General features: G+C 46.3%; 1 protein-coding gene across 3 annotated transcripts in view; it reads left to right on the forward strand.

Annotated features, from left to right (window-relative positions):
- The window catches only part of LOC116354436 (low-density lipoprotein receptor-related protein 1-like), a 224,550-nt gene that overhangs the window by 87,500 nt on the left and 112,474 nt on the right, over window positions 1-24,576 (forward strand). For all 3 annotated transcript variants that reach the window (XM_031794590.1, XM_031794591.1, XM_031794592.1), the window contains exons 4-20: window positions 4,326-4,445; window positions 4,578-4,706; window positions 5,218-5,324; window positions 6,097-6,250; window positions 14,042-14,204; window positions 15,488-15,710; window positions 15,797-15,989; window positions 16,313-16,462; window positions 16,774-17,010; window positions 17,276-17,456; window positions 17,707-17,929; window positions 18,206-18,395; window positions 19,098-19,220; window positions 19,490-19,630; window positions 21,063-21,188; window positions 21,624-21,740; window positions 24,423-24,503. In XM_031794590.1, the coding sequence (XP_031650450.1) occupies window positions 4,326-4,445; window positions 4,578-4,706; window positions 5,218-5,324; window positions 6,097-6,250; window positions 14,042-14,204; window positions 15,488-15,710; window positions 15,797-15,989; window positions 16,313-16,462; window positions 16,774-17,010; window positions 17,276-17,456; window positions 17,707-17,929; window positions 18,206-18,395; window positions 19,098-19,220; window positions 19,490-19,630; window positions 21,063-21,188; window positions 21,624-21,740; window positions 24,423-24,503 (2,658 nt within the window). The remainder of the gene's footprint in view (window positions 1-4,325; window positions 4,446-4,577; window positions 4,707-5,217; window positions 5,325-6,096; window positions 6,251-14,041; window positions 14,205-15,487; window positions 15,711-15,796; window positions 15,990-16,312; window positions 16,463-16,773; window positions 17,011-17,275; window positions 17,457-17,706; window positions 17,930-18,205; window positions 18,396-19,097; window positions 19,221-19,489; window positions 19,631-21,062; window positions 21,189-21,623; window positions 21,741-24,422; window positions 24,504-24,576) is intronic.

The following is a 24,576-nucleotide window of genomic DNA, read 5'->3' on the forward strand; positions in this document are numbered from 1 at the left end:
TGTAATGTTTGGATTCAGTCTACTGTCAGGTGAACTGTTGTGTCCTCAACTTTGGTCTGATGATTTCCCCATAATCTCCAAACTGTTCCCTTTCAAATGCTACCATACTTATGCATATGCTTTTCATATTTCTTCTGAAATAAGCATTTCAATTTGGCCCTATCAATATAGGCCATCTTCCTACGAGGGTAAAGCTGATGTAGACTGTGTGTGCCGGGTGTGACGTATCCTTCCCACTATCTATGCTGCTAATATTTATTGTGCTTATTACCGTCCTAATATTCCTAATGATTTGTACAATCAGTGTAGTATTGTCATTTGCCACTGAAAAATAGCTGTTTGACAAATATTTGAGTCCCTGTTTTTGTTGAGGAAATGAACACTGGACCAGACAGAGACAGAAAGAGGAGAGGTGAGGGTTAGGAATGTCTCAACCCAGGACCTGGACATTGATAAAAGGAGAGGTAGACATGGCAGCTTCCTCACTGGTAAGTAACAAATGCCCAGTGACTGACTGGATCCTAGTTAGTCTGATAGTGTCATCTCTATTCACTTGGCCAGCCAGTCAGCCAGTCATCCAGTCAGTCAGCCAGTCAGCCAGTCAGTCAGTCCTAGTCAGCCAGTCATCCAGTCAGTCAGTCCTAGTCAGCCAGTCAGCCAGTCAGTCAGTCCTAGTCAGCCAGTCAGCCAGTCAGCCAGTCAGTCAGTCCTAGTCAGCCAGTCAGCCAGTCAGCCAGTCAGTCAGTCCTAGTCAGCCAGTCAGTATTCAGTATATACTGTAGATTGATGTAACTAGGAATAATCTGTTGTTGGGAAAGACTCTTAGAAGTCATGAAGGTTGTGAAGTAGTATGGAGGGGATACTGAGTTTTTAAACCTTGTCCTGTCCCTGTTTGTCCTTATCATCTCTTTCACCCCCATTACCTAGTTCACCCCACCTAGTTCACCCCACCTAGTTCACCCCACCTAGTTCACCCCACCTAGTTCACCCCACCTAGTTCACCCCACCTAGTTCACCCCACCTAATACACCCCACCTAGTTCACCCCACCTAGTTCACCCCACCTAGTTCACCCCACCTAGTTCACCCAACCTAAATATTGATCAGAGAGACCCTGGGACTGTCCTGTCTGTCCTGTCTGTCCTGTCTGTGAAGGAAAACAACAAACTTTTATACTTTTCCTCCTCTCTGCCTCCTTATCTGCTCTTGGATGGACTCAGCATCACTCACCGCATTTGTGTGTGTGTGTTTGTGTATGTGTGTGTGACATGCTTGTGGAACACTCAAGGCAGCAGTGTGACATGTGTTTTCTCAGGTAATTAACCCTGGTTAAATGGCTGAATGAATACTACTGTTGAGGACTTTTTTTCCCCTGTTGGTGCTTTGACTTTGTAACACTCCATGGCCTGTGACAAAATATGTATATTGGCTGCAGTTTACTGCAAATCGAAGTAATATAAGTAATTATATTTCAATGGTATTCTGCTCTCATCTCTCTGTGGCACTGTGGGGCACAACAAACATAAGATTCCATTCTGCAGTAATTATAATTCTATGGACGCAACCACAGAATAGAATGGCATCTGAAGTCAAAATGTGTCCTTATGCATATTCCCTTTCTGACTCATTCCCTTGAGTGTGTTGTGCTTTGAAACCCACAGTCAGAAAACTAGGTTTAGATAGAGACGGGCTGAAATTGAAATTGGTGTTCTTCGGGCAATATCCACTTATTGCTGTGCTGATTGTGATTGTTGAAGCTAGAGGCTCAGGGCTAGAGAAAGGTGAGGTGTTGGCCTGATGTAGGCTTGGAGGGGCAGCACCCTGGCTAGCGTTGGCACTGTGTGTCTCTATGTGTGTCTCAGTGAATGGGTTTTATACAGGGCACACACACAGTGGGTTTCTTCCTCTCAGCGAGACCCCACAAAAGGGCCATTGTGGCCCGAGTGCCACAGGCTTTACATAATGAGGACCCTTCAGTGGTCCAACCTCCTCTGCGCTCTCCTCTAGTCACCCTCAACGGTCGGCACGTAATGGTCTCCTTTCAGCATGGCTGGACAGGGCTGTGGATTGTGGTGTGGACATCCCTTCACTCTGACTGATAATATTCCACTCCCTGTGTGATACTGTAGTATCCTCCCATTATGATGTACTATTGAATGAGGTTGCACAGTCTGCTTTGGTGCAGTATGTTTAGTTATCTAGGAAATGGGACTTCACTGGACATGCCAGTAGGATTCCATGCTCTGCAAGCTTTGTGATGATGCTCAGACGGAGAGTTCATCTCACTTCCTTGTGTTGTGTCTGTGTGGTTATGTGTTTCTTGGCAGCTCTTTGTTGGTGTGCTGCAGTCCTCTCTCAGACAGAAAGAAAGACAGACAACAGGCTGTATGGCCACTTCTCTCATATCTGCCTTTTGATCTAGTAGGTAGGAAACTGTTGGCAGGCAGCATGCTGAAGACTGCAGCGTGAGGAGACTGCAGTGTGGGGGAGACTGCAGCGTGAGGAGACTGCAGCGTGAGGAGACTGCAACACGTGTTGTTGCCCTGTTATATATTAGCCTCTACTGTATGAGCGATTAGTCTGATATTACAGTGGGTAGAAGCCTCTAACCTTCTCTAGTCTAAATGATCCTTGCCTCAACTGTGCTAAAGTCTGTTACCACACTGTGTCCTGGTCTAGATATGGTGGGAGTCTGTTTATAAACAGTCATTCCAAAAGTGCAGGCCAAGGGCCCTAATCACTTTCATATGCAGAGTGAGGAGCTAGTAGGATGTCCCTCACTCCCGGCCAAAGGACATTGTGTCAGTGGAGGCCATCGATGGGAAGATAGCTCATGGATTAAGATAAGCATTTTCACAGCTGGTCTGCAGACAGGCTATTAGTGTGTTGACTGGAGGAAGGAAGCTATTGCTTATGTTACAGGCTTTGTTTTTTCCCCCTTGATTTTGTTTTCTATTTGGAGGTTGGTTGTCTTTGGTTCAGTGCTATCCTGTATCCTTGGAACGTCCATACCCTAAACCCTAACCTTTACCCTTACCGTAACCATTTTACATTTCAACTTCAATGGGGTATGGATGTCCCAAGGATCCCAGATAGCACAGACTATTCTGTATGGATTGGTATCATCCTCATTGTTCAGGATGTGTTGCACCTGTTGTATTCGTTAGTCAGAAGGTGTTTCACCAATGATGTACAGTATATAACCTGGAAGCTTATAAGAAACCCCGCTATGCCCTCCGACAAACCATCAAACAGGCAAAGCGTCAATACAGGACTAAGATCGAATCATACTACACCGGCTCCGACGCTCGTCGGATGTGGCAGGGCTTGCAAACTATTACAGACTACAAAGGGAAGCACAGTCGCAAGCTGCCCAGTGACATGAGCCTACCAGACAAGCTAAATAACTTCTATGCTCGCTTCGAGGCAAGTAACACTGAAACATGCATTCTTATTGGCACTTTAGTATTGCCAGTGTAACAGTATAGCTTCCATCCCTCTCCTCGATCCTACCTGAGCTCGAACCAGGAACACATCGACAACAGCTTCCCACAAAGCAGCATTACCCATGCAGAGCAATGGGAACAACTAAGTGTCAGAGCAAGTGACATTTGAAACGCTATTAGCGCGCACCCCTCTAACTAGCTAGCCATTTCACATCGGTTACACCAGCCTCATCTCTGGAGTTGATAGGCTTGAAGTCATAAACAGCGCAATGCTTGACACACAACGAAGAACTGCTGGCAAAACACACGAAAGTGCTGTTTGAATGAATGTATATGCGCCTGCTTCTGCCTACCACGGCACAGTCAGATACTTAGATACTTGTATGCTTGTACACGATAATATCTAGTAATATCATCAACCATGTGTAGTTAACTAGTGATTATGATTGATTGTTTTTTATAAGATAAGTTTAATGCTAGCTAGCAACTTACCTTGGCTTACTGCATTCGCGTAACAGGCAGTCAATCTCTTTGTGGAGTGCAACGAGAGAGAGGCAGGTCATTATTGCGTTGGACAAGTGAACTGTAAGGTTGCAAGATTGGATCCCAATCTCACCGTTCCTGGGCCGTCAATGAAAATAAGAATGTGTTCTTAACTGACTTGCCTAGTTAAATAAAGGTATAAAAAAATCTAATAAAAAAAATTGGCAAATCGGCGCCCAAAAATACAGATTTCCGATTGTTATGAAAACTTGAAATCGGCCCTAATTAATCGGCCATTCCGATTAATCGGTCGACCTCTAGTGTGAACCATGGCGTTTGCTGCCAATCAGGTTTCATTCCATGTGTTTCATGTGATTGTGATCTCACTCTGTGGTAGAGCTTGGACCAGACTGTGCCACCCATGGCTGCAAGGGCAACTGCTCAGTAACACACCAAGGGCCCAAGTGTTACTGCAAAATTGGCTATGAAGTCAGCCAGGATGGAAAGACATGCAAAGGTATGACTCCTGAGTCCTGGACATGTACATGAAGTTACACTAAACATATGACAACAGTCCCATGTCTGACCAGTGACTGACTGACTGACTGATGAACTGACTGTACTGACATTGCCCTGCCTGAATCCTCAGATTTCAACGAGTGCAGTGTGTACGGGACATGCAGTCAGACGTGCTCCAACAACGAGGGCTCCTACACCTGCAGCTGTGTGGAGGGCTACCTACTGCAGCCAGACAACCGCTCCTGCAAGGCCAAGAACGGTGAGACACACACACACACACACGCACACACACACAGAGAAACAAACAATCAAACAAACATCAACATACTGTACAGACGTGTAGTCTACACTTGTCATAGACTAAAGCTAGACCAAGTAATAACTGTCAGTTGATTTGTTTTGTTTTGGTCCTGTCATGCTGTGTTATTATTGGAGGAATGAAATTTGTACAGCGTGACACTCTCTAATGCTGTTACAATTGAATTTACAAGGAAGAGATGTCAGAGCTATGTGACCTTTCTTCCCCTCTCCTTTTATCCCTCTCCTCTCACCATCATACCTCTCCTCTCACCATCATCCCTCTCCTCTCACCATCTTCCCTCACGACCTCTCCTTCTTTCTCTTCCCTTTTTCCCTCCCTCCCTCCCCTCTCTCTCTCTCTCTCTCTCTCTCTCTCTCGCCTCCCTCCCCTTTCTCTCTCTCGCTCTCTCTCTTGCCTCCCTTTCTCCCCTCCCTTCCTCTCTCTCTTCTTCCTCTCCCCCCTCTTTCAGATCCTGTGGAACAGCTGCCGGTGCTGCTGATCGCTAACCTCAATGACATCCGCTGTACGTCTCTGAGTGGCATGCCCACCCGCCTCCCGGCCATCAGCACCAAGAAGGTTAGAGCTCTTTTGGATTTCCTTATTATACTCACTGGACTCTAACCACACACTCACACGTACTACACTGACACACACGAACACACACACACACACACACACACACACACACACACACACACACACACACACACACACACACACACACACACAGGGACACACACACACGCATATTGACGCCACACACAGTGATGAACATTCCTTCACACTCTTCACATACACTGCTGCTACTCTCTGTTTATTATCTATGCATAGTCACTTTATCCCAACCTACATGTACATATTACCTCAATTACCTTGACTAACCTGTACCCCGCAACATTGACTCGTACCGGTACCCCCTGTATTTGGCCTCGTTATTGTTATGTTATTGCGTTACTATTTTTCCTTTAGTTTATTCAGCACATTCGTATTTTCTTTTTCAATGCTCTGCATTGTTGGTTAAGGGCTTGTAAGTCAGCATTTCACTGTAATTTCACTACACCTGTTGTATTTGCCACATGTGACAAATACAATTGGATTTGATTTTAACAAAATTTCATCTAACTATCCACTCACCATATCCCTAGCTATCCCTATCCCTATCCCTATCCCTAACCTTAACCCCTACACCTGTACCACGTTGGAAATAAGAGTTTTATAATGCTGATTATCTCTTATCCTCTGGGATTTGTACTTTTTAACTGTAAATTTAAACTGTTGTGAAGCATTTTTGGGTCTTTGAAAAGCGCTACATAAAACCCAAGCTATTATTATTATTGTTGAAAAACAGACCACTGCCATGGACTTCAACTACGCCCAGGAGACGGTGTGTTGGATCGACGTGGGCGACTCGTCCGCCAACACCCACCTGAAGTGTGCCTCCATCCCTGAGCTGAAGACTGTCAACGACATCAGGATCATTAACATCTCACTCAGCCTGCACCGTGAGTGGAGAACACACACACACACACACACACACACACACACACACAGCTTTCACCGTGACCGTGAGTAGAGAACACACACACAGCCTTCAATGTAAATAGAGAACACACACACACACACACACACACAGCTTTCACCGTGACCGTGAGTAGAGAACACACGCACAGCCTTCAATGTGAATAGAGAACACACACACACACAGCTTTCACCGTGACCGTGAGTAAAGAACACACGCACAGCCTTCAATGTGAGTAGAGAACACACACACACACATCCACTGTTTGTCTTGCATTGTTTGTTTTTTAATCCCCCGTCCCCACAGGAGGCCTTTTTCCTCTTGCCAGGCCCTCATTGTAAATAAGAATTTGTTCTAAATTGTCTAGCCTGGTAAAATAAGAGCGGGGCAGGCCTTTTATTTTGAATCTCTGTAGACCAGGGGAATGGGGACACATCAGGCCCAGATGTGTCTGCCCTAGCCGGGTCTCCCACATGTCTGTGCTATTGTGCCATTGGTGTGACAATGACCATAGGAAGACAGCACAAACAGATCTGGGAACAGGCTATCTCTGTGCCACTGTGGAATAGCCCTGTAGCAGCATGGTTTAACATTGTTCAGTCATCCAACCTGGGGTTTGTCTTTGGAAGTGGCCAAACCTACCATGGGACTCACGAAAAATGTCATTTTAAGTCACAGAACCCTGGGACAGGCTATCATTAAGCAATAAGGCCATAGTGGGTGTGGGATATGGCCAATATCCCACAGCTAAGGGCTGCTCTTAGGCATGACAGGGTGGGATGGGATAGGCTACCTACAGGAGGGTAGGATGGGACAGGCTAACAATAGGTGGTTGGGATGGGACAGGCTAACTACAGGAGGGTAGGATGGGACAGGCTACCTATAGGTGGTTGGGATGGGACAGGCTAACTATAGGTAGTTGGGATGGGACAGGCTACCTACAGGAGGGTAGGATGGGACAGGCTAACAATAGGTGGTTGGGATGGGACAGGCTAACTACAGGAGGGTAGGGTGGGACAGGCTAACTATGGGTGGTTGGGATGGGACTGGCTAACTATAGGTGGTTGGGATGGGACAGGCTACCTACAGGAGGGTAGGAGGGGACAGGCTAACAATAGGTGGTTGGGATGGGACAGGCTAACTACAGGAGGGTAGGATGGGACAGGCTACCTATAGGTGGTTGGGATGGGACAGGCTACCTACAGGAGGGTAGGATGGGACAGGCTACCTATAGGTGGTTGGGATGGGATAGGCTACCTACAGGAGGGTAGGATGGGACAGGCTACCAATAGGTGGTTGGGATGGGACAGGCTAACTAGGTGGTTGGGATGGGACAGGCTAACAATAGGTGGTTGGGTTGGGACAGGCTAACTACAGGAGGGTAGGATGGGACAGGCTAACAATAGGTGGTTGGGATGGGACAGGCTAACTATAGGTGGTTGGGATGGGACAGGCTAACTATAGGTGGTTGGGATGGGACAGGCTAACTATAGGTGGTTGGGATGAGACAGACAAACTACAAGGGGGGGGTGGGATGGGACAGGCTACATACAAGTGGGTGGGATGGGACAGGCTAACTATAGGTGGTTGGGATGGGACAGGCAAACTACAAGGGGGGGTGGGATGGGACAGGCAAACAATAGGGGGGTGGAATGGAACAGGCAAACTACTGGGGGGTGGGATGGGACAGGCTAGGTCTCTCTGTGGAACTGCCCCTCCACACTCCCTACCCAACCGCCTTCTCACAGATAGACTCTCATTGTCAGAGACTAGCCCTTGCTCGGGTAGTCAGCTGGAAGAAACCAAGAGGGTCGAACCACAGCCTCCAAAATAACACTATTAGCATTTAATTCAAACCCAGCTATTTTTCCTCATTCTGCTGTCAATCTTCTCAGCCAGCCATTCAGCCAGTGAGTCTGGCAGCCAGTCAGTCAGCTAGCTATTCAGACAGTCAGCCAGAGAGTCAGGCAGTCAGTCAGTGCTCAGATAGAGCGAGTGTGTGTTGTCAGTCTTTCCCATGGACAGGTGTTACCCTTTCTACACTACCATACCGATTCCAACTGTATTTTGCTGGGCTGTCTCTGATGAACCTTGTCATTTTAAGCACGGTTCCAGCAACTATGTCGGATACATAACCTGCACCGCCTGGCTTAGCTTGGCTTAGCTTGGTTCGGCTTGGCTCAACTCAGTTGTGTGAAAAGGGTATATGAATGAGGCAGGGTTGTTAGTCAGGGTTGGGGCATGTCAGGTCACCAAGCAGTCTGTGGGTTGGTGGAGAGGGTTAATCTCTTTCTCTCCCACTGGGTGGGCTGGGCTAATGGGCTGTGTTTGGGTCAGTTCAGCGCCAATATTTTTTCTGTCTGTCTCGCTGTCTCTCTCCTTCTCTCCCTCTCCTCTCCTCTCCCCTCCCCTCTTTCTCTCAAAGTATGTCACTCCATTCAAGTGGTGGACAACCCTCTAGACTAGCCAATGTAACACCATGACAGGAACTCCTAAATTACAATGCGGCTCTTGTTTAGTCTCCTCTCTCGCTCTCTCTGTCTCTCTTGTTAACACTCTGTCTCTCTCTCTCTGTCTCTCACTCTAATTCTCTCTCGCTCTCTCTCTCTCTCTCGCTCTCTCTCTCTCGCTCTCTCTCTCTGTCTCTAACTCGCTCTCTCTCTCTCTCTCTCTCTCTCTCTCTGTCTCTAACTCGCTCTGTCTCTCTCTGTCTCTCTCTCTCTATAACTCTCTCTCTCACACTTTAATTCTCTCTCACTCTCTCTCTCTGTCTGATCCTCTCTAACTCTCTCTCTCTCTCTCTCTCTCTCTGTCTCTCTCTCTCTCTCTCTCTCTCTGTCTCTCACTCTCTCTCTCTCTCTCTCTCTCTCTCTCTCAATTCAATTCAATTCAATTCAAGGGGCTTCATTGGCATGGGAAACGTGTTAACATTGCCAAAACAAGTGAGGTAGAAAATATACAAAAGTGAAATAAACAATAAAAATTAACAGTAAACATTACAGATACAGAAGTTTTAAAACAATAAACAAACAAAAAGACATTACAAATGTCATATTACGTATATATACAGTGTTGTAACGATGTACAAATGGTTAAGGGTACACAAGGGAAAATAAATAAGCATAAATATGGGTTGTATTTACAATGGTGTTTGTTCTTCACTGGTTGCCCTTTTCTTGTGGCAACAGGTCACACATCTTGCTGCTGTGATTGCCATTGTGGTATTTAACCCAGTAGATATGGGAGTTTATCAAAATTGGGTTTGTTTTCAAATTCTTTGTGGATCTGTGTAATCGGAGGGAAATATGTGTCTCTAATATGGTCATACATTGGGGAGGAGGTTAGGAAGTACAGCTCAGTTTCCACCTCATTTTGTGGGCAGTGAGCACATAGCCTGTCTTCTCTTGAGAGCCATGTCCGCCTACGGCGGCCTTTCTCAATAGCAAGGCTATGCTTACTGACTCTGTACATAGTCAAAGCTTTCCTTAAGTTTGGGTCAGGTATTCTGCCACTGTGTACTCTCTGTTTAGGGCCAAATAGCATTTTTGCTCTGTTTGCTCTGTTTTTTTGTTAATTATTTCCAATGTGTCAAGTAATTATCTTTTTGTTTTCTCTTGATTTGGTTGGGTCACATTGTGTTGCTAATTGTGTTGCCTTCTCTCTCAAACTCTCTTGCTCTCCTCTCAATTCTATTCAATTCAATTTAAGGGCTTTATTGGCATGAGAAACATATGTTAACATTGCCAAAGCAAGCGAAGTAGATAATAATTAACGGTAAACATTACACTCACAAAAGTTCCAAAATAATAAAAACATCTCTCTGCCTGTATCACCCACATACTAACAGTGCCTTGAGAAAGTATTCACCACCCTTGGCATTTTGCCTATTTTGTTGCCTTACAACATGGAATTAAAATATATTTTGAGGGGCTTGTATCATTTCATTTACACAACATGCCACTACCACTTAGAAGATGCTAAATATTTTTTATTTAATATTTTTAAACAAACTACAAAAAACAGAACACTTGAGCGTGCTATTCACCCTCCAAAGTCAATACTTTGTAGAGCCACCTTTTGTACCACATTTAAGCTTGGCACATCTAGCCACTGGGATTTTTGCCCATTCTTCAAGGCAAAACTGATCCAGCTCCTTCAAGTTGGATGGGTTCCGCTGGTGTACAGCAATCATTAAGTCATACCACAGATTCTCAATTTGATTGAGGTCTGGGCTTTGACTAGGCCATTCCAAGACATTTAAATGTTTCCCCTTAAACCACTTGAGTGTTGCTTTAGCAGTGTGCTTAGTGTCAATGTTCTGATGGAAGGTGAACCTCCGTCCCAGTCTCAAATCTTTGGAAGTATTTAGCGCCATCCATGATTCCTTCAATTCTGACCAGTTTTCCAGTCCCTGCTGATGAAAAACATCCCCACAGCATCATGCTGCCACCACCATGCTTCACTGGTGTTCTCGGGGTGATGAGAGTTGTTGGGTTTGTGCCAGACATAGCATTTTCCTTGATGGCCAAAAGGTACATTTGAGTCTCATCTGACCAGAGTACCATCTTCCATATGTTTGGGGAGTCTCCCACATGCCTTTTGGCAAACACGAAACGTGTTTGCTTATTTCTTTGTTTAAGTTATGGCTTATTTCTGGCCACTCTTCAGTAAAGCCCAGCTCTGTGGAGTGTACGGCTTAAAGTGGTCCTATAGACAGATACTCCAATCTCCGCTGTGGATCTTTGCAGCTCCTTCAGGGTTATCTTTGGTCTCTTTGTTGCCTCTCTGATTAATGTCCTCCTTGCCTGGTCCGTGATTTTTGGTGGGCGGCCCTCTCTTGGCAGGTTTGTTGTGGTGCCATATTCTTTCCATTTTGTAATAATGGATTTAATGGTGCTCCGTGGGATGTTCAAAGTTTCTTATATTTTTTTATAACCCAACCCTGATCTGTACTTCTCCACAACTTTGTCCCTGACCTGTTTGGAGAACTCATTGGTCTTCATGGTGCCGCTTGCTTGGTGGTGCTCCTTGCTGTCACGTTCTGACCTTTATGTCCTGTGTTCTGTATTTAGTTAGTATGGTCAGGGCGTGAGTTGGGTGGGCAGTCTTGATTTTCTATGATTTGGGGTTTTCTATGTTTCGGCCTAGTATGGTTCTCAATCAGAGGCAGGTGTCATTGGTTGTCTCTGATTGAGAATCATACTTAGGTAGCCTGGGTGTCACTGTGTGTTTGTGGGTGATTGTTCCTGTCTTTGTGTTTTGCACCAGATAGGGCTGTTTAGGGTTTCACACGTTTCTTGTTTTGTTTTATCAGTTGTTCATGAGTAAGTTTACATATTAAAAGAACCATGGACACTTACCACGCCGCATATTGGTCCTCTGATCCTTTTCGCCTCTCCTCTTCGGAAGAAGAGGAGGAAATCCCTTACAGAATCACCCACCAACCAAGGACCAAGCGGCGTGGTAACGGGCAACGGCAAAAGCAGCAGCAGGAGAAGCAACAGAGGCAGCAGCAGCAGGAGCAGCAGCAGGAGAAGCAACAGAGGCAGCAGCAGCAAGAGCAGCAGCAGTGGGAGAGGCTGCACTATTTGGAGAGATGGACTTGGGAGGAGATTCTAGATGGTAAAGGACCCTGGGCAGAGCCAGGAGAATATTGCCGCCCCAAGGCCGAGCTGGAGGCAGCAAAAGCAGAGAGGCGGCATTATGAGGAACTAGCACGGCAGAGCGGATGGAAGCCCGAGAGTCAGCCCCAAAAATGTCTTGGGGGGGGGGGCTCACAGGGAGTATGGCTATGCCAGGTAGGAGACCTGTGCAAACTCCCTGTGGTTACCGGGGGGCAAGAGAGACCGGGCAGGCACCGTGTTATGCGGTGGAGCGCACGGTGTCCCCAGTGCGGGTGCACAGCCCGGTGCGGTACATTCCAGCTCCGCGTATCGGCCGGGCTAGAGTGGGCATCGAGCCAAATGCCATGAAGCCGGCTCTACGCATCTGGTCTCCAGTGCGTCTCCTTGGGCCGGCTTACATGGCACCAACCTTGCGCACATGTCCCCGGTTCGCCTGCATAGCCCAGTGCGGGCTATTCCACCTCGCCGCACTGGCAGGGCGACCGGGACCATTCAACCGGGTAAGGTTGGGCAGGCTCGGTGCTCAAGAGCTCCAGTGCGTCTGCACGGCCCGGTCTATCCGTCACCACCTCCACGCACCAGCCCTCCGGTGGCAGCCCCCCGCACCAGGCTGTCTCTCCGGCCCATCCTTACAGGGGCTCCCTCCTCTCCAGCGCTGCCGGAGCCTCCCGCCTGTCCGGCGCCGCTGCCGGAGCCTCCCGCCTGTCCGGCGCCGCTGCCGGAGCCTCCCGCCTGTCCGGAGCCTCCCGCCTGTCCGGCACCGCTGCCGGAGCCTCCCGCCTGTCCGGCGCCTCCCGCCTGTCCGGCGCTGCTGCCGGAGTCTCCCGCCTGTCCGGCGCCGCTGCCGGAGTCTCCCGCCTGTCCGGCGCCGCTGCCGGAGCCTCCCGCCTGTCTGGAGCCTCCCGCCTGTCCGGCGCTGCGGCCGGAGCCTCCCGCCTGTCCGGCGCCACTGCCGGAGCCTCCCGCCTGTCCGGCGCCGCTGCCGGAACCTCCCGCCTGTCCGGAGCCTCCCGCCTGTCCGGAGCCTCCCGCCTGTCCGGCGCCGCTGCCGGAGCCTCCCGCCTGTCCGGCGCCGCTGCCCGAGCCTCCCGCCTGTCTGAGGCGCCTCAGCCCAGAGGCGCCAGAGCTTCCGCCCCTCTGTCCCGAGCTGCCCCTCTGTCCAGTGGGGTCATTGAGAGGGGTGGCCATGGTGAGAAAGCCACGGAGGCGGACAATAAGGCGGACTAAGACAATGGTGAAGTGGGGTCCGCGTCCTGCGCCAGAGCCGCCACCGCGGACAGACGCCCACCCAGACCCTCCCCTATAGGTCAAGGTTTTGCGGCCGGAGTCCGCACCTTTGGGGGGGGGGGGGTACTGTCACGTTCTGACCTTTATTTCCTGTGTTCTGTATTTAGTTAGTATGGTCAGGGCGTGAGTTGGGTGGGCAGTCTATGTTTGATTTTCTATGATTTGGGGTTTTCTATGTTTCGGCCTAGTATGGTTCTCAATCAGAGGCAGGTGTCATTAGTTGTCTCTGATTGAGAATCATACTTAGGTAGCCTGGGTGTCACTGTGTGTTTGTGGGTGATTGTTCCTGTCTTTGTGTTTTGCACCAGATAGGGCTGTTTAGGATTTCACACGTTTCTTGTTTTGTTGTATCAGTTGTTCATGAGTAAGTTTACATATTAAAAGAACCATGGACACTTACCACGCCGCATATTGGTCCTCTGATCCTTTTCGCCTCTCCTCTTCGGAAGAAGAGGAGGAAATCCCTTACACTTGCTTAGTAGTGTTGCAGATTCTGTGGCCTTTCAGAACAGGTGTATATATACCCTGAGATCATGTGACACATGTGGACTTTATTTAATTAATTATGTGACTTCTGAAGGTAATTGGTTGCACCAGATCTTATTTAGGGGCTTCATAGCAAAGGGAGTGCATACATATGCACGCACCACTTTTCCCTTTAAAAAAAAAAGAATAATTTTGAAACAAGTAATAAAAAAAAAACTTTAATTTCACCAATTTTGAATATTTTGTGTCTGTTCATTACATGAAATACAAATAAACATCTATTTAAATTACAGGTTGTAATGCAACAAAATCGGGAAATGCCAAAGGGGGTGAATACTTTTGCAAGGCATTGTAACCCCTTTTCTGTATGCCACCAGATGTGGAGCAGATGGCTATTGACTGGCTGACAGGAAACTTCTACTTTGAGGACAACATGGACGATCGTATATTTGTGTGCAATGTCGACGGCCAGACGTGTGTCACTCTGCTGGATCAGGGGCTCTACAACCCTAAAGGCATCGCCCTGGACCCCCTCATGGGGTGAGCACTACCCCGATAACAACCCCAGAGACCCCTAAGAAGTGCCCTGAGATGCTTTCTTGTGTACTTCCCCTTGGTCCTTCTGGTCAGGTGACTGCCCACCCAGCCCTTAGTCAGTCAGGTGACTGCCCACCCAGCCCTTAGTCAGTCAGGTGACTGCCCACCCAGCTCTTAGTCAGTCAGGTGACTGCCCACGCAGCCCTTAGTCAGTCAGGTGACTGCCCACCCAGCTCTTAGTCAGTCAGGTGACTGCCCACCCAGCCCTTAGTCAGTCAGGTGACTGCCCACCCAGCCCTTAGTCAGTCAGGTGACTGCCCACCCAGCCCTTAGTCAGTCAGAACACTTCCTCCTCTAAGACATACACACACGTGCAACATGCATGATCACTTACCCTTGTTGATGCTGGCACGTCAAAATGGTTTGGTGCATCTTGAATTTGAGGGGTCAAATATAAATTGAAGAAGTACATTATAATGCGGTCAGTCCTCCTTTTCCTCAATTTAATATCCCCACACACTCCTCTACCTCCCGTCGCTCCTCTACTCCCCTTCGCTCCTCTACCTCCCTTCGCTCCTCTACCTCCCTTCGCTCCTCTACCTCCCTTCGCTCCTCTACCTCCCTTCGCTCCTCAACCTCCCTTCGCTCCTCAACCTCCCTTTCCTCTACCTCCCTTCGCTCCTCTACCTCCCTTCGCTCCTCTACCTCCCTTCGCTCCTCAACCTCCCTTCGCTCCTCTACCTCCCTTTCCTCTACCTCCCTTTGCTCCTCTACCTCCCTTCGCTCCTCAACCTCCCCTTGCATTTCTACCTCCGTTCGCTCCTCTACCTCCCTTTCCTCTACTTCCCTTTGCTCCTCTACCTCCCTTTGCTCCTCTACCTCCCTTCGCTCCTCTACCTCCCTTCACTCCTCTACCTCCCTTTGCTCCTCTACCTCCCTTCGCTCCTCTACCTCCCTTCACTCCTCTACCTCCCTTCGCTCCTCTACCTCCCCTTGCTTTTCTACCTCCCTTCGCTCCTCTACCTCCCTTTCCTCTACCTCCCTTCGCTCCTCTACCTCCCCTCGCTCCTCTACCTCCCTTCGCTCCTCTACCTCCCCTTGCATTTCTACCTCCGTTCGCTCCTCTACCTCCCTTTCCTCTACTTCCCTTTGCTCCTCTACCTCCCTTTCCTCTACTTCCCTTTGCTCCTCTACCTCCCTTCACTCCTCTACCTCCCATCGCTCCTCTACCTTCCCCTTGCTCCTCTACCTCCCCTCGCTCCTCTACCTCCCCTCGCTCCCTACAGGAAGGTATTCTTCACGGACTATGGTCAAACTCCCAAGGTGGAGCGTTGTGACATGGACGGTCAGAACCGGACCAAGCTGGTGGATAGTAAGATCGTGTTCCCCCACGGTATCACCCTGGACCTGGTCAACAGGCTGGTCTACTGGGCTGATGCCTACCTGGACTACGTAGAGGTGGTGGACTACGAAGGCAAGAACAGACACACCATCATACAGGGCCTGCTGGTGAGGACACACACACGCACATACACACATACACAATACACATACAGACACTAACTCGGACTGTGTTTCTGTTGTTAATCTGTTAGATTGAACACCTTTATGGGCTGACGGTGTTTGAGAACTACCTGTACGCCACCAACTCAGACGAAGGCAACCTAAACCCCGCTAAGACCAGTGTGATCCGGATCAACCGTTTCAACTCCTCTGACTACACAGTGGTTACCAGGGTGGACCGCGGCGCCGCCCTGCACGTGTACCATCAGAGACGCCAACCCCCAGGTAAGTTCACACCCACAAACCCCCATGCATGTATCCAGAACAGCCGCTGTAGGAATTGGACAATCTTTGCCATGAAGTTTGGAACCGAGTGTGCACAGGTTTTTGTTCCAGCCCTGCACGTGTACCACCAGACACACCAACCTCCATCTAGGTACAGGCCTAGGGCAGCAAAAGGATGGTACCGTTTTCCTGAAATCCTGGTTGTAGGAGTCCAGAAGAGTATCTATCTATCTGTATCTAGTTGTAGCCATGTTGGTGCCTAGTGCTGATCATTCACTTCTGACCACTGTCCCTTGACCCCTCTCTTGTCCGCTGGTGCCCAGTGAGAGAGAAGAGTCATGCGTGTGCCCCGGACCAGTTTAAGAAGCCAGGAGGCTGCTCAGACCTCTGTCTGCTGGGGAACAGCCACAAGACCTGGACCTGCCGCTGTCGCTCTGGATTCAGCCTGGGCAGCGATGGGAAGTCCTGCAAGAGTGAGTACTTTCTAAGTTTTAATTGAATTGAATTGAATTGAATGCCATACACTGAGCATAGCATGGAAATCACACACAACAGCACATCTCAGCTCAGCATTGAACTCCATACAGAACAGACCTGCAATTTATGTAGTAGCAATATGAGTTGAATATAATTTCTTGAAGCAAAAATTTTTACCATTTATATAACCACGACATACTCTTTGGACCGAAAAGGTCTCGTTGTTGTGTTTCTCCAATCTTGTAACTAACCGTTCAGCGATGTTCCCATGACAATGATGGAATGTTTTCTGATATTCCCTCTGCAGAACCTGAACACGAGTTGTTCCTGGTGTACGGTAAGGGCCGCCCTGGCATCATCCGTGGCATGGACATGAATGCCAAGGTCCCAGACGAGTACATGATCCCCATTGAGAACCTGATGAACCCGAGGGCGCTGGACTTCCACGCCGAGAGCGAATTTGTCTACTTCGCTGACGCCGTGAGTTATTTAATTGGACGGCAGAAGATCGACGGCACCGAGAGAGACACCATCCTGAAGGATGGTGAGGACTGATCTGGTACCATAGTGTTTCACATGAAATGCATTACAACAACCCTCTGTTCCACCCTATTACAAAATCAAATCGCAATTCATATAGAACTGTGATGCGTATAGAATCACGAGATGAATCAGATAGCTACCTAGGAATTGTGATACAAAGGTCCCTGCCAATACCAAGCCCTAGTAGAAAGTCACTCTCGCTCTCTCCCTCTCTCTATCCCTTCCTCTATCCTTCTGTCCCTTCCTCCCTTCTTTCCTTCCCTCAGGCATCCACACCGTGGAGGGGATAGCGGTAGACTGGATGGCAGGTAACCTATACTGGACAGACGATGGGCCCATGAAGACCATCAGTGTGGCCAGGTTGGAGAAGGCCTCTCAGACACGCAAAACCCTCATTGAGGGCAAGATGACCCACCCTCGCGCCATCGTCGTGGACCCCCAGCACGGGTCAGACATTATGCCCTCCTTATGTTCTATTGCTATAGTATCCATCTCACACAGAGACATCACCCTATGAGAATGTATTGTAATATTTCTGTACATTTCCCAAAATCCTAGGTTTTCCAGAAATGCTGGTTGGAGGATTCCTGGGGGAACACTTTTTGGGGGATTTCTGGAAAACCTGTGAATTTCAGGAAAGTTACTTGAAGTTTGCAAACGTAGTAATGCTCTAACAGAACGTGTGATTGTGTTCCAGGTGGATGTACTGGACAGACTGGGAGGAGGACCCCAAGAAGACTAACCGAGGGAAGATCAAGAAGGCGTGGATGGACGGTTCGCATGACCAGGTCCTGCTGACCAGTAAGACAGTGCTGTGGCCCAACGGCCTGAGTCTGGACATCCCGCAGGGTGTCCTGTACTGGGTGGATGCATACTACGACCGCATCGAGATGGTTTACCTCAACACCACAGAGCGCAAGGTCAGTTAGACTGCTTACTAAGCCTAGACCTAACCCTAATGATCACACATATACAAATCTCCCCACCAGAGACTGAGGTTCAATCCCCACATCCACACTCCTACTGTTTCTCCCACCTGCCTATATCCCATCTGATTGCCAAACTGTCTAAATCAAGTGTCAGCAAATACTCCCAAAATGTATATATAAAAAAGAGGCTTCTATGCTTTTGACTTTCACCATGACCAGGGGTCATGATCTGTGTTGTATGATAATTTTCTCTCTCTCATTGGTCAGATGGTGTATGAGGGAAGTGAGCTGAACCACGCCTTCGGCCTGTGTCACTACAAGCACTTCCTGTTTTGGAACGAGTACCGTGGCGGCAGCATCTTCAAACTGGACACCACCACCAGCACTGTCACGCTGCTCCGAAATGAACGACCACCCCTCTTCGAGATCCGCGTGTATGACGCTCACCAGCAGCAAGGTACCTTTAATGGAAAGTACTATATAGATAATGCTAGGTAACTCTATATAGATAACACTAGGTAACACTAGGTAATACTATATGGGTAACACCAGGTAACACTATATGGGTGACACTAGGTAACACTATATGGGTGATACTAGGTAACACTATATGGGTAACACTAGGTAACACTATATGGGTAACACTAGGTAACACTATATGGGCGACACTAGGTAACACTATATGGGTGACACTAGGTGACACTATATGGGTGACACTAGGTAACACTATATGGGTGACACTAGGTAACACTATATGGGTAACACTAGGTAACACTATATGGGTGACACTAGATAACACTATATGGGTGACACTAGGTAACACTATATGGGTGACACTAGGTAACACTATATGGGTGACACTAGGTAACACTATATGGGTGACACTAGGTAACACTATATGGGTAACACTAGGTAACACTATATGGGTGACACTAGGTAACACTATACAAGACAGTGAACAAGCAAGTCATGAAGTGTCATCATAACACATGCCAAAACTTCTTGTCAAATTTCGTAAAAGGTTATAATGTGTCAGTGATTTAGCTAGCCTAGATGTGAATGAATGAATGCATGAATACTTTAATGGCCCAAATAGGAAATGAGCTTGGTAACAATGCTAACGGCCCTGTCTGCCTGTCTTCTGTTGGTGTTTCAATAGGCACCAACCTGTGTCGTGTGAAAAACGGTGGCTGCAGCAGTCTGTGTCTGGCTATCCCTGATGGCAGGTCCTGTGGCTGTGCTGACGACCAGATACTGGATGACGACAATGTCACCTGTAAAGGTATGCATTGGGATGGTCTCAATTAGAATATGTTAAAATATTATTTTAAGTTGATCTGGGATGCTGTATGGAATGTCCATGTTTAAGCTGGTGAGTGGAGAAACAAATGTCTCAGACCTGCTTTCTTCAGCTGAATTGGTTCTAATAGCCCTCATAAGTAGATAAATGCATCCCATATTTCCCGAATATGAACAGCTGACATTAAGAGACGTTGCTCTACTAGAGTGTCCCTAACAGTCTTCTCCTTTCCTCACTCTCTCTCTCCCTAGCCAACCCCACCTACATCCCTCCTCCTCAGTGTCAGCCCGGAGAGTTTGCCTGTAAGAACAACCGCTGTATCCAGGAGCGATGGAAGTGTGACGGTGACAACGACTGTTTGGACAACAGCGACGAGGCGCCTGAGCTCTGCCGTGAGTAGTGTCACGCCGCCACTCCTTCGCCGTGGTTACTGAGCAACACACACACACAACAACAACAGCAACAACAATAACAACCATGCATGACATGCACAGTTAAGAATCATGAGCTGAGTAGGAGCAGCAGCAGAGCATGAGCTTTGTTTAAAGCTGATCCAGCACTAATACTGCCTCTTCTTTGAAACATGCGTCAATTGAATATTAAATATCTATTGACTGTTAAATAGGCCCATAGTTTCTCCATCTAACTCTCTCTTCATGCGACAATTAGTAAAACTAGGATTTCTCTGTGTATACATGAACGTCCCACTTCCAGTGCATGACAGAGCAGTCGGAGCAGCAGAACCTCCATCATCCTAAAACATAATGTGCTTATAGATGTGTAATGTCAGCTTTATGAACTTACAGTTATTGAAAATCCCCTTATATTAGGCCAGTTATAGGAGACTCCTTTGTGACACAGTCCCTCTTGTAGAGATACTGTAAAAACATGTTCTAATTCTATTGATCTTACATTCTAATTCTAATGTTCTAATTCTATTGATCTTACATTCTAATTTTAATGTTCTAATTCTAAAGATCTTACGTTCTAATTCTATAGTTCTAATTCTATTGATCTAACATTCTAATCCTAATGTTCTAATTCTATTGATCTAACATTCTAATTCTAATGTTCTAATTCTATTGATCTTACATTCTAATTTTAATGTTCTAATTCTATTGGTCTAACATTCTAATTCTAATGTTCTAATTCTATTGATCTTACATTCTAATTCTAATGTTCTAATTCTATTGATCTAACATTTTAATTCTAATATTTTAATTATATTGAACTTTAACTCTAATTCTAATGTTATAATTTTATTGAGCTTACATTCTTATTCTAATGTTCTAATTCTATTGATCTAACATTCTAATTGTAATGTTCTAATTCTAATTCTATTGATCTAACATTCTAATTCTAATGTTCTAATTCTAAACATCTTACATTCTAATTCTAATGTTGTAATTCTATTGATCTAACATTCTAATTCTAATGTTATAATTTTATTGAGCTTACATTCTTATTCTAATGTTCTAATTCTATTGATCTAACATTCTAATTGTAATGTTCTAATTCTAATTCTATTGATCTAACGTTCTAATTCTAATGTTCTAATTCTAAACATCTTACATTCTAATTCTAATGTTGTAATTCTATTGATCTAACATTCTAATTCTTATGTTCTAATTCTATTGATCTAACATTCTAATTTTAATGTTTTAATTCTATTGATCTTACATTCTAATTCTATTGATCTTACATTCTAATTATAATGTTCTAATTCTATTGATCTTACATTCTTATTCTAATGTTTTAATTCTATTGATCTTACATTCTAATTCTAACATTCTAATCCTACTGTCTTTCTTTTCTCTCCTCCAGACCTGCACACCTGTCCATCGGACCGGTTCAAGTGCCAGAATAACCGTTGTATCCCCCTGCGCTGGCTCTGTGACGGGGACAATGACTGTGGAAACGATGAGGATGAGTCCAATACCACCTGCTCAGGTACACAAAATTAACATAATGTGTCATTTAGCCCATTGAACACAAAAACTATGGTCGGATGCCTACCTCACCCTTTATTTTCTATTATTTTTGCACAAAACTGTAGTGTGTAGTTCCAGTAGTTAGCTACACCGCTACATGGTAAAACAGTAGTGTGTAGTTCCTGTAGTTAGCTACACCGCTACATGGTAAAACAGTAGTGTGTAGTTCCTGTAGTTAGCTACACCGCTACATGGCAAAAAAAGTCATTAACTACTGGAAACACTACCAATATTGGAATTTTAACTACCACCATGCTACTGCAAATTGTAGTTGCATTATTAGTTGAACTGCATGTAGTTAACTACTACTCAACACTGCACACACACACACACACACACACACACACACCTTTCACATCTCTCTATAATGCTATTATCTTCCACCCCTTTCAAGCTCGTACGTGCCCACCCAACCAGTATGCGTGTGCCAGTGGGCGCTGCATCCCCACTTCCTGGACATGTGACCTGGATGATGACTGTGGGGACCGTTCTGACGAGCCGGACTCCTGTGGTGGGTCCTTATCTCATCACACATCACCTCTGTAGCATTCTATATTTTGCTCGGTTGGTGTTTCGTTGGAAATTCTTCTCACTATACCTGAAGCCTGATCACCAGATGTATTTATGCTTTAGCCCAGTGGTACTCATTGCGCGACCGCAGGAACTCTTGCGGCTCGCTGTGATTTTCCATTCATAATACATAGCAATGATACAATTTCAATTCAATGTGTTTAATGCTGGCCTGAATCATTTCATTGAATTTGTCAATTGTTCCCTGGGCGGCAGATAGATAGCAGTATAGCGCAGCTGTTAAACAGAAAGGCCAAAATAAAACGTTTGCCGAAATGCAACTGTTCAGCTAAAGCAACCGATACATATCAGTTTTCTACTAGCTAATTTTACAGTCTGGTCGACATGGGACGATTTATTGTAAAAAATTAAAATAAATCTATTGACAATGAAAACGAGGGGGAAAAGCTGGAGAACAACGTGACAGCTATGAACAAACAACCACTGGAGAACCAAGAAAACCAGGAAGATGGCGGCAGGGAAATGCAGCTAGATAACGTAGCAAACATGGTTCTGGTGGCTAGAGAAGGATACGGTCAATTCAAGAAGAACACAGAAAGTTCCAAGAGAAATGGACAGACAAGTATTTTTTGGTACTGCGTGATGGGACAAGCTCACTTTGTTTTATTTGCCAGAAGGCAGTCATGTTTTTAACGAGCAAATTTAGAGCAACATTTCCAGTCACACCATGTCCACTTTGACAAAACATATCCGCCACAAAGCAAAATCAGAAACAACCAAATAGAGCAACTCAAAGGACAGCTCAAAGGACAACAACAAATGGTGGACAGATCTAGCACTGTTGCAGAGAAAACGACAGAGGCAACATATGAGATTGCATGGATACTTGCGAGAAACAAGGCCTTCACAGACGCGAAGATTGTCAAATAATGTTTTTTGGCCTCAGCCGAAATATTGTATGCTATTTTAAAACCTCTACGGGATCGGTGACCCCCCCCCATGGGACAGTTGAGCTAACGTGCACTAATGTGATTAGCATGAGGTTATAAGCAACAAGAACATTTCCCAGGACATAGACATATCTGATATGGGCAGAACGCTTAGATTCTTCTTAATCTAACTGCACTATCCAATTTACAGTAGCTATTACAGTGAAACAAGACCATGCTATTGTTTGAGGAGAGTGCACAGTTATGAACTTGAAAATGTGTCAATAAACCAATTAGGCACATTTGGGCAGACTTGATACAACATTTTGAACAGAAATGCAATAGTTCATTGGATCAGTCTAAAACATTGCACGGACACTGCTGACATCTAGTGGCCAACATCTAACTTGTGCCTAAACTGGAATAATACATTGTGGCCTTTCTCTAGCAATTGAAAGATGATTTAAAAAATACAACTTTACCAGATCTAATGTGATATTCTCCTATATTAATTTCACATTTACACAAAATTCAAAAATGTTTCCTTTCAAATAGTATCAAGAATATGCATATCCTTGCTTCAGGGCCTGAGCTCCAGGCAGTTAGATTTGGGTATGTCATTTAAGGCCAAAATGGAAAAAAAGGGTCCGATCCTAAAGCAAATTAAGGGACTGCAACTCTCAGACTCGACCATAACAAGACTCATAGAAGACATTGACAAGGACATCGGTAAGCAACTGATTACTGTCATATCCGTGTTTCAGTATTCCGCTTGATGAACGCACTGATGTACTACTGATGTACTACTATAAGTGACATTGCCCAATTATGTGTTTTGGTCTGCTACCCTCAAAACGAGACATTCATAGAGGACATTTTATGTTTACCGACCCTTCAGGGACAAACATGAGAGGATATTCTGAAAGCCCTTGTTACATTTTTTGCTGACAATAATATTGACTGGGCAAATCTGGCATTCGTGTGCACTGACGGCGCCCCAAACATGCGAGTGAAGGAGAAGGGACTCAAAGGCCTGATGAGAAAGAGAGGTTATTCCCTTTCTTACGTTTTATTGTATCATTCATCAGGAAGCACTTGTGGCTAAACTCAGACTGTGACTTACAGAATGTGATGCAGGAAGTCGTGCGCGTGGTGAACATTATAATTGGGAGGGAACTGAATCACGGCAATTCTGCGAGTTATTGGAGGAATACCAAACAGAATACGACGACTTGATATTTCACAATGAGGTGAGATGGCTGTCTCGTGGCAGAGTTTTGGAAAGATTACTCTCTCTCCTCCATCAAATCCGTGAATTTGTTGCAAGCAAGGGGAGAGAGGAGCCAGAGCTGGATGATCCACAGTGGATATTAAGGCTGTTTTAACAGACATCACCTGCCACCTGAACCCGGTGAATCTCCAGCTCCAAGGGAAAGTTAAAACTCTGGGAAAATGCTGCGTGTGGTCACAGCATTTCAAAATAAAATCGCTGCACTGTTCATACCTGACAGACAGTTTGTTAATTTCCTAAAACTCAGAGCAGTCACCACATTCAACCCAGACATACTGCAACATTTTAGCTATGATGCATTTGTGCGTGTGTTGGAAAACCCCATTTGGGGTTTTAGACACTTCCATTACTTAGTTTCAAGTGGGCCAAGAGAGGTCTGTTTGTTGCTTATGATGGTGTTTCTAGGACGCCATTTTGAAAGGTTCCCTCTCTCCTCCCCCAGCCTACCCCACCTGCTTCCCCCTCACCCAGTTCACCTGTGCCAACGGACGTTGCATCAACGTCAACTGGCGCTGTGATAACGGTGAGCATTATTTATTTATATTTTTAATTTAACTAGGCATTATGTCTCCTTCAAGTATTGTAAGTATTACCAT

Source organism: Oncorhynchus kisutch, linkage group LG17 (genome assembly GCF_002021735.2).
Source record: "Oncorhynchus kisutch isolate 150728-3 linkage group LG17, Okis_V2, whole genome shotgun sequence".
NCBI classification, from domain to species: domain Eukaryota; kingdom Metazoa; phylum Chordata; class Actinopteri; order Salmoniformes; family Salmonidae; genus Oncorhynchus; species Oncorhynchus kisutch.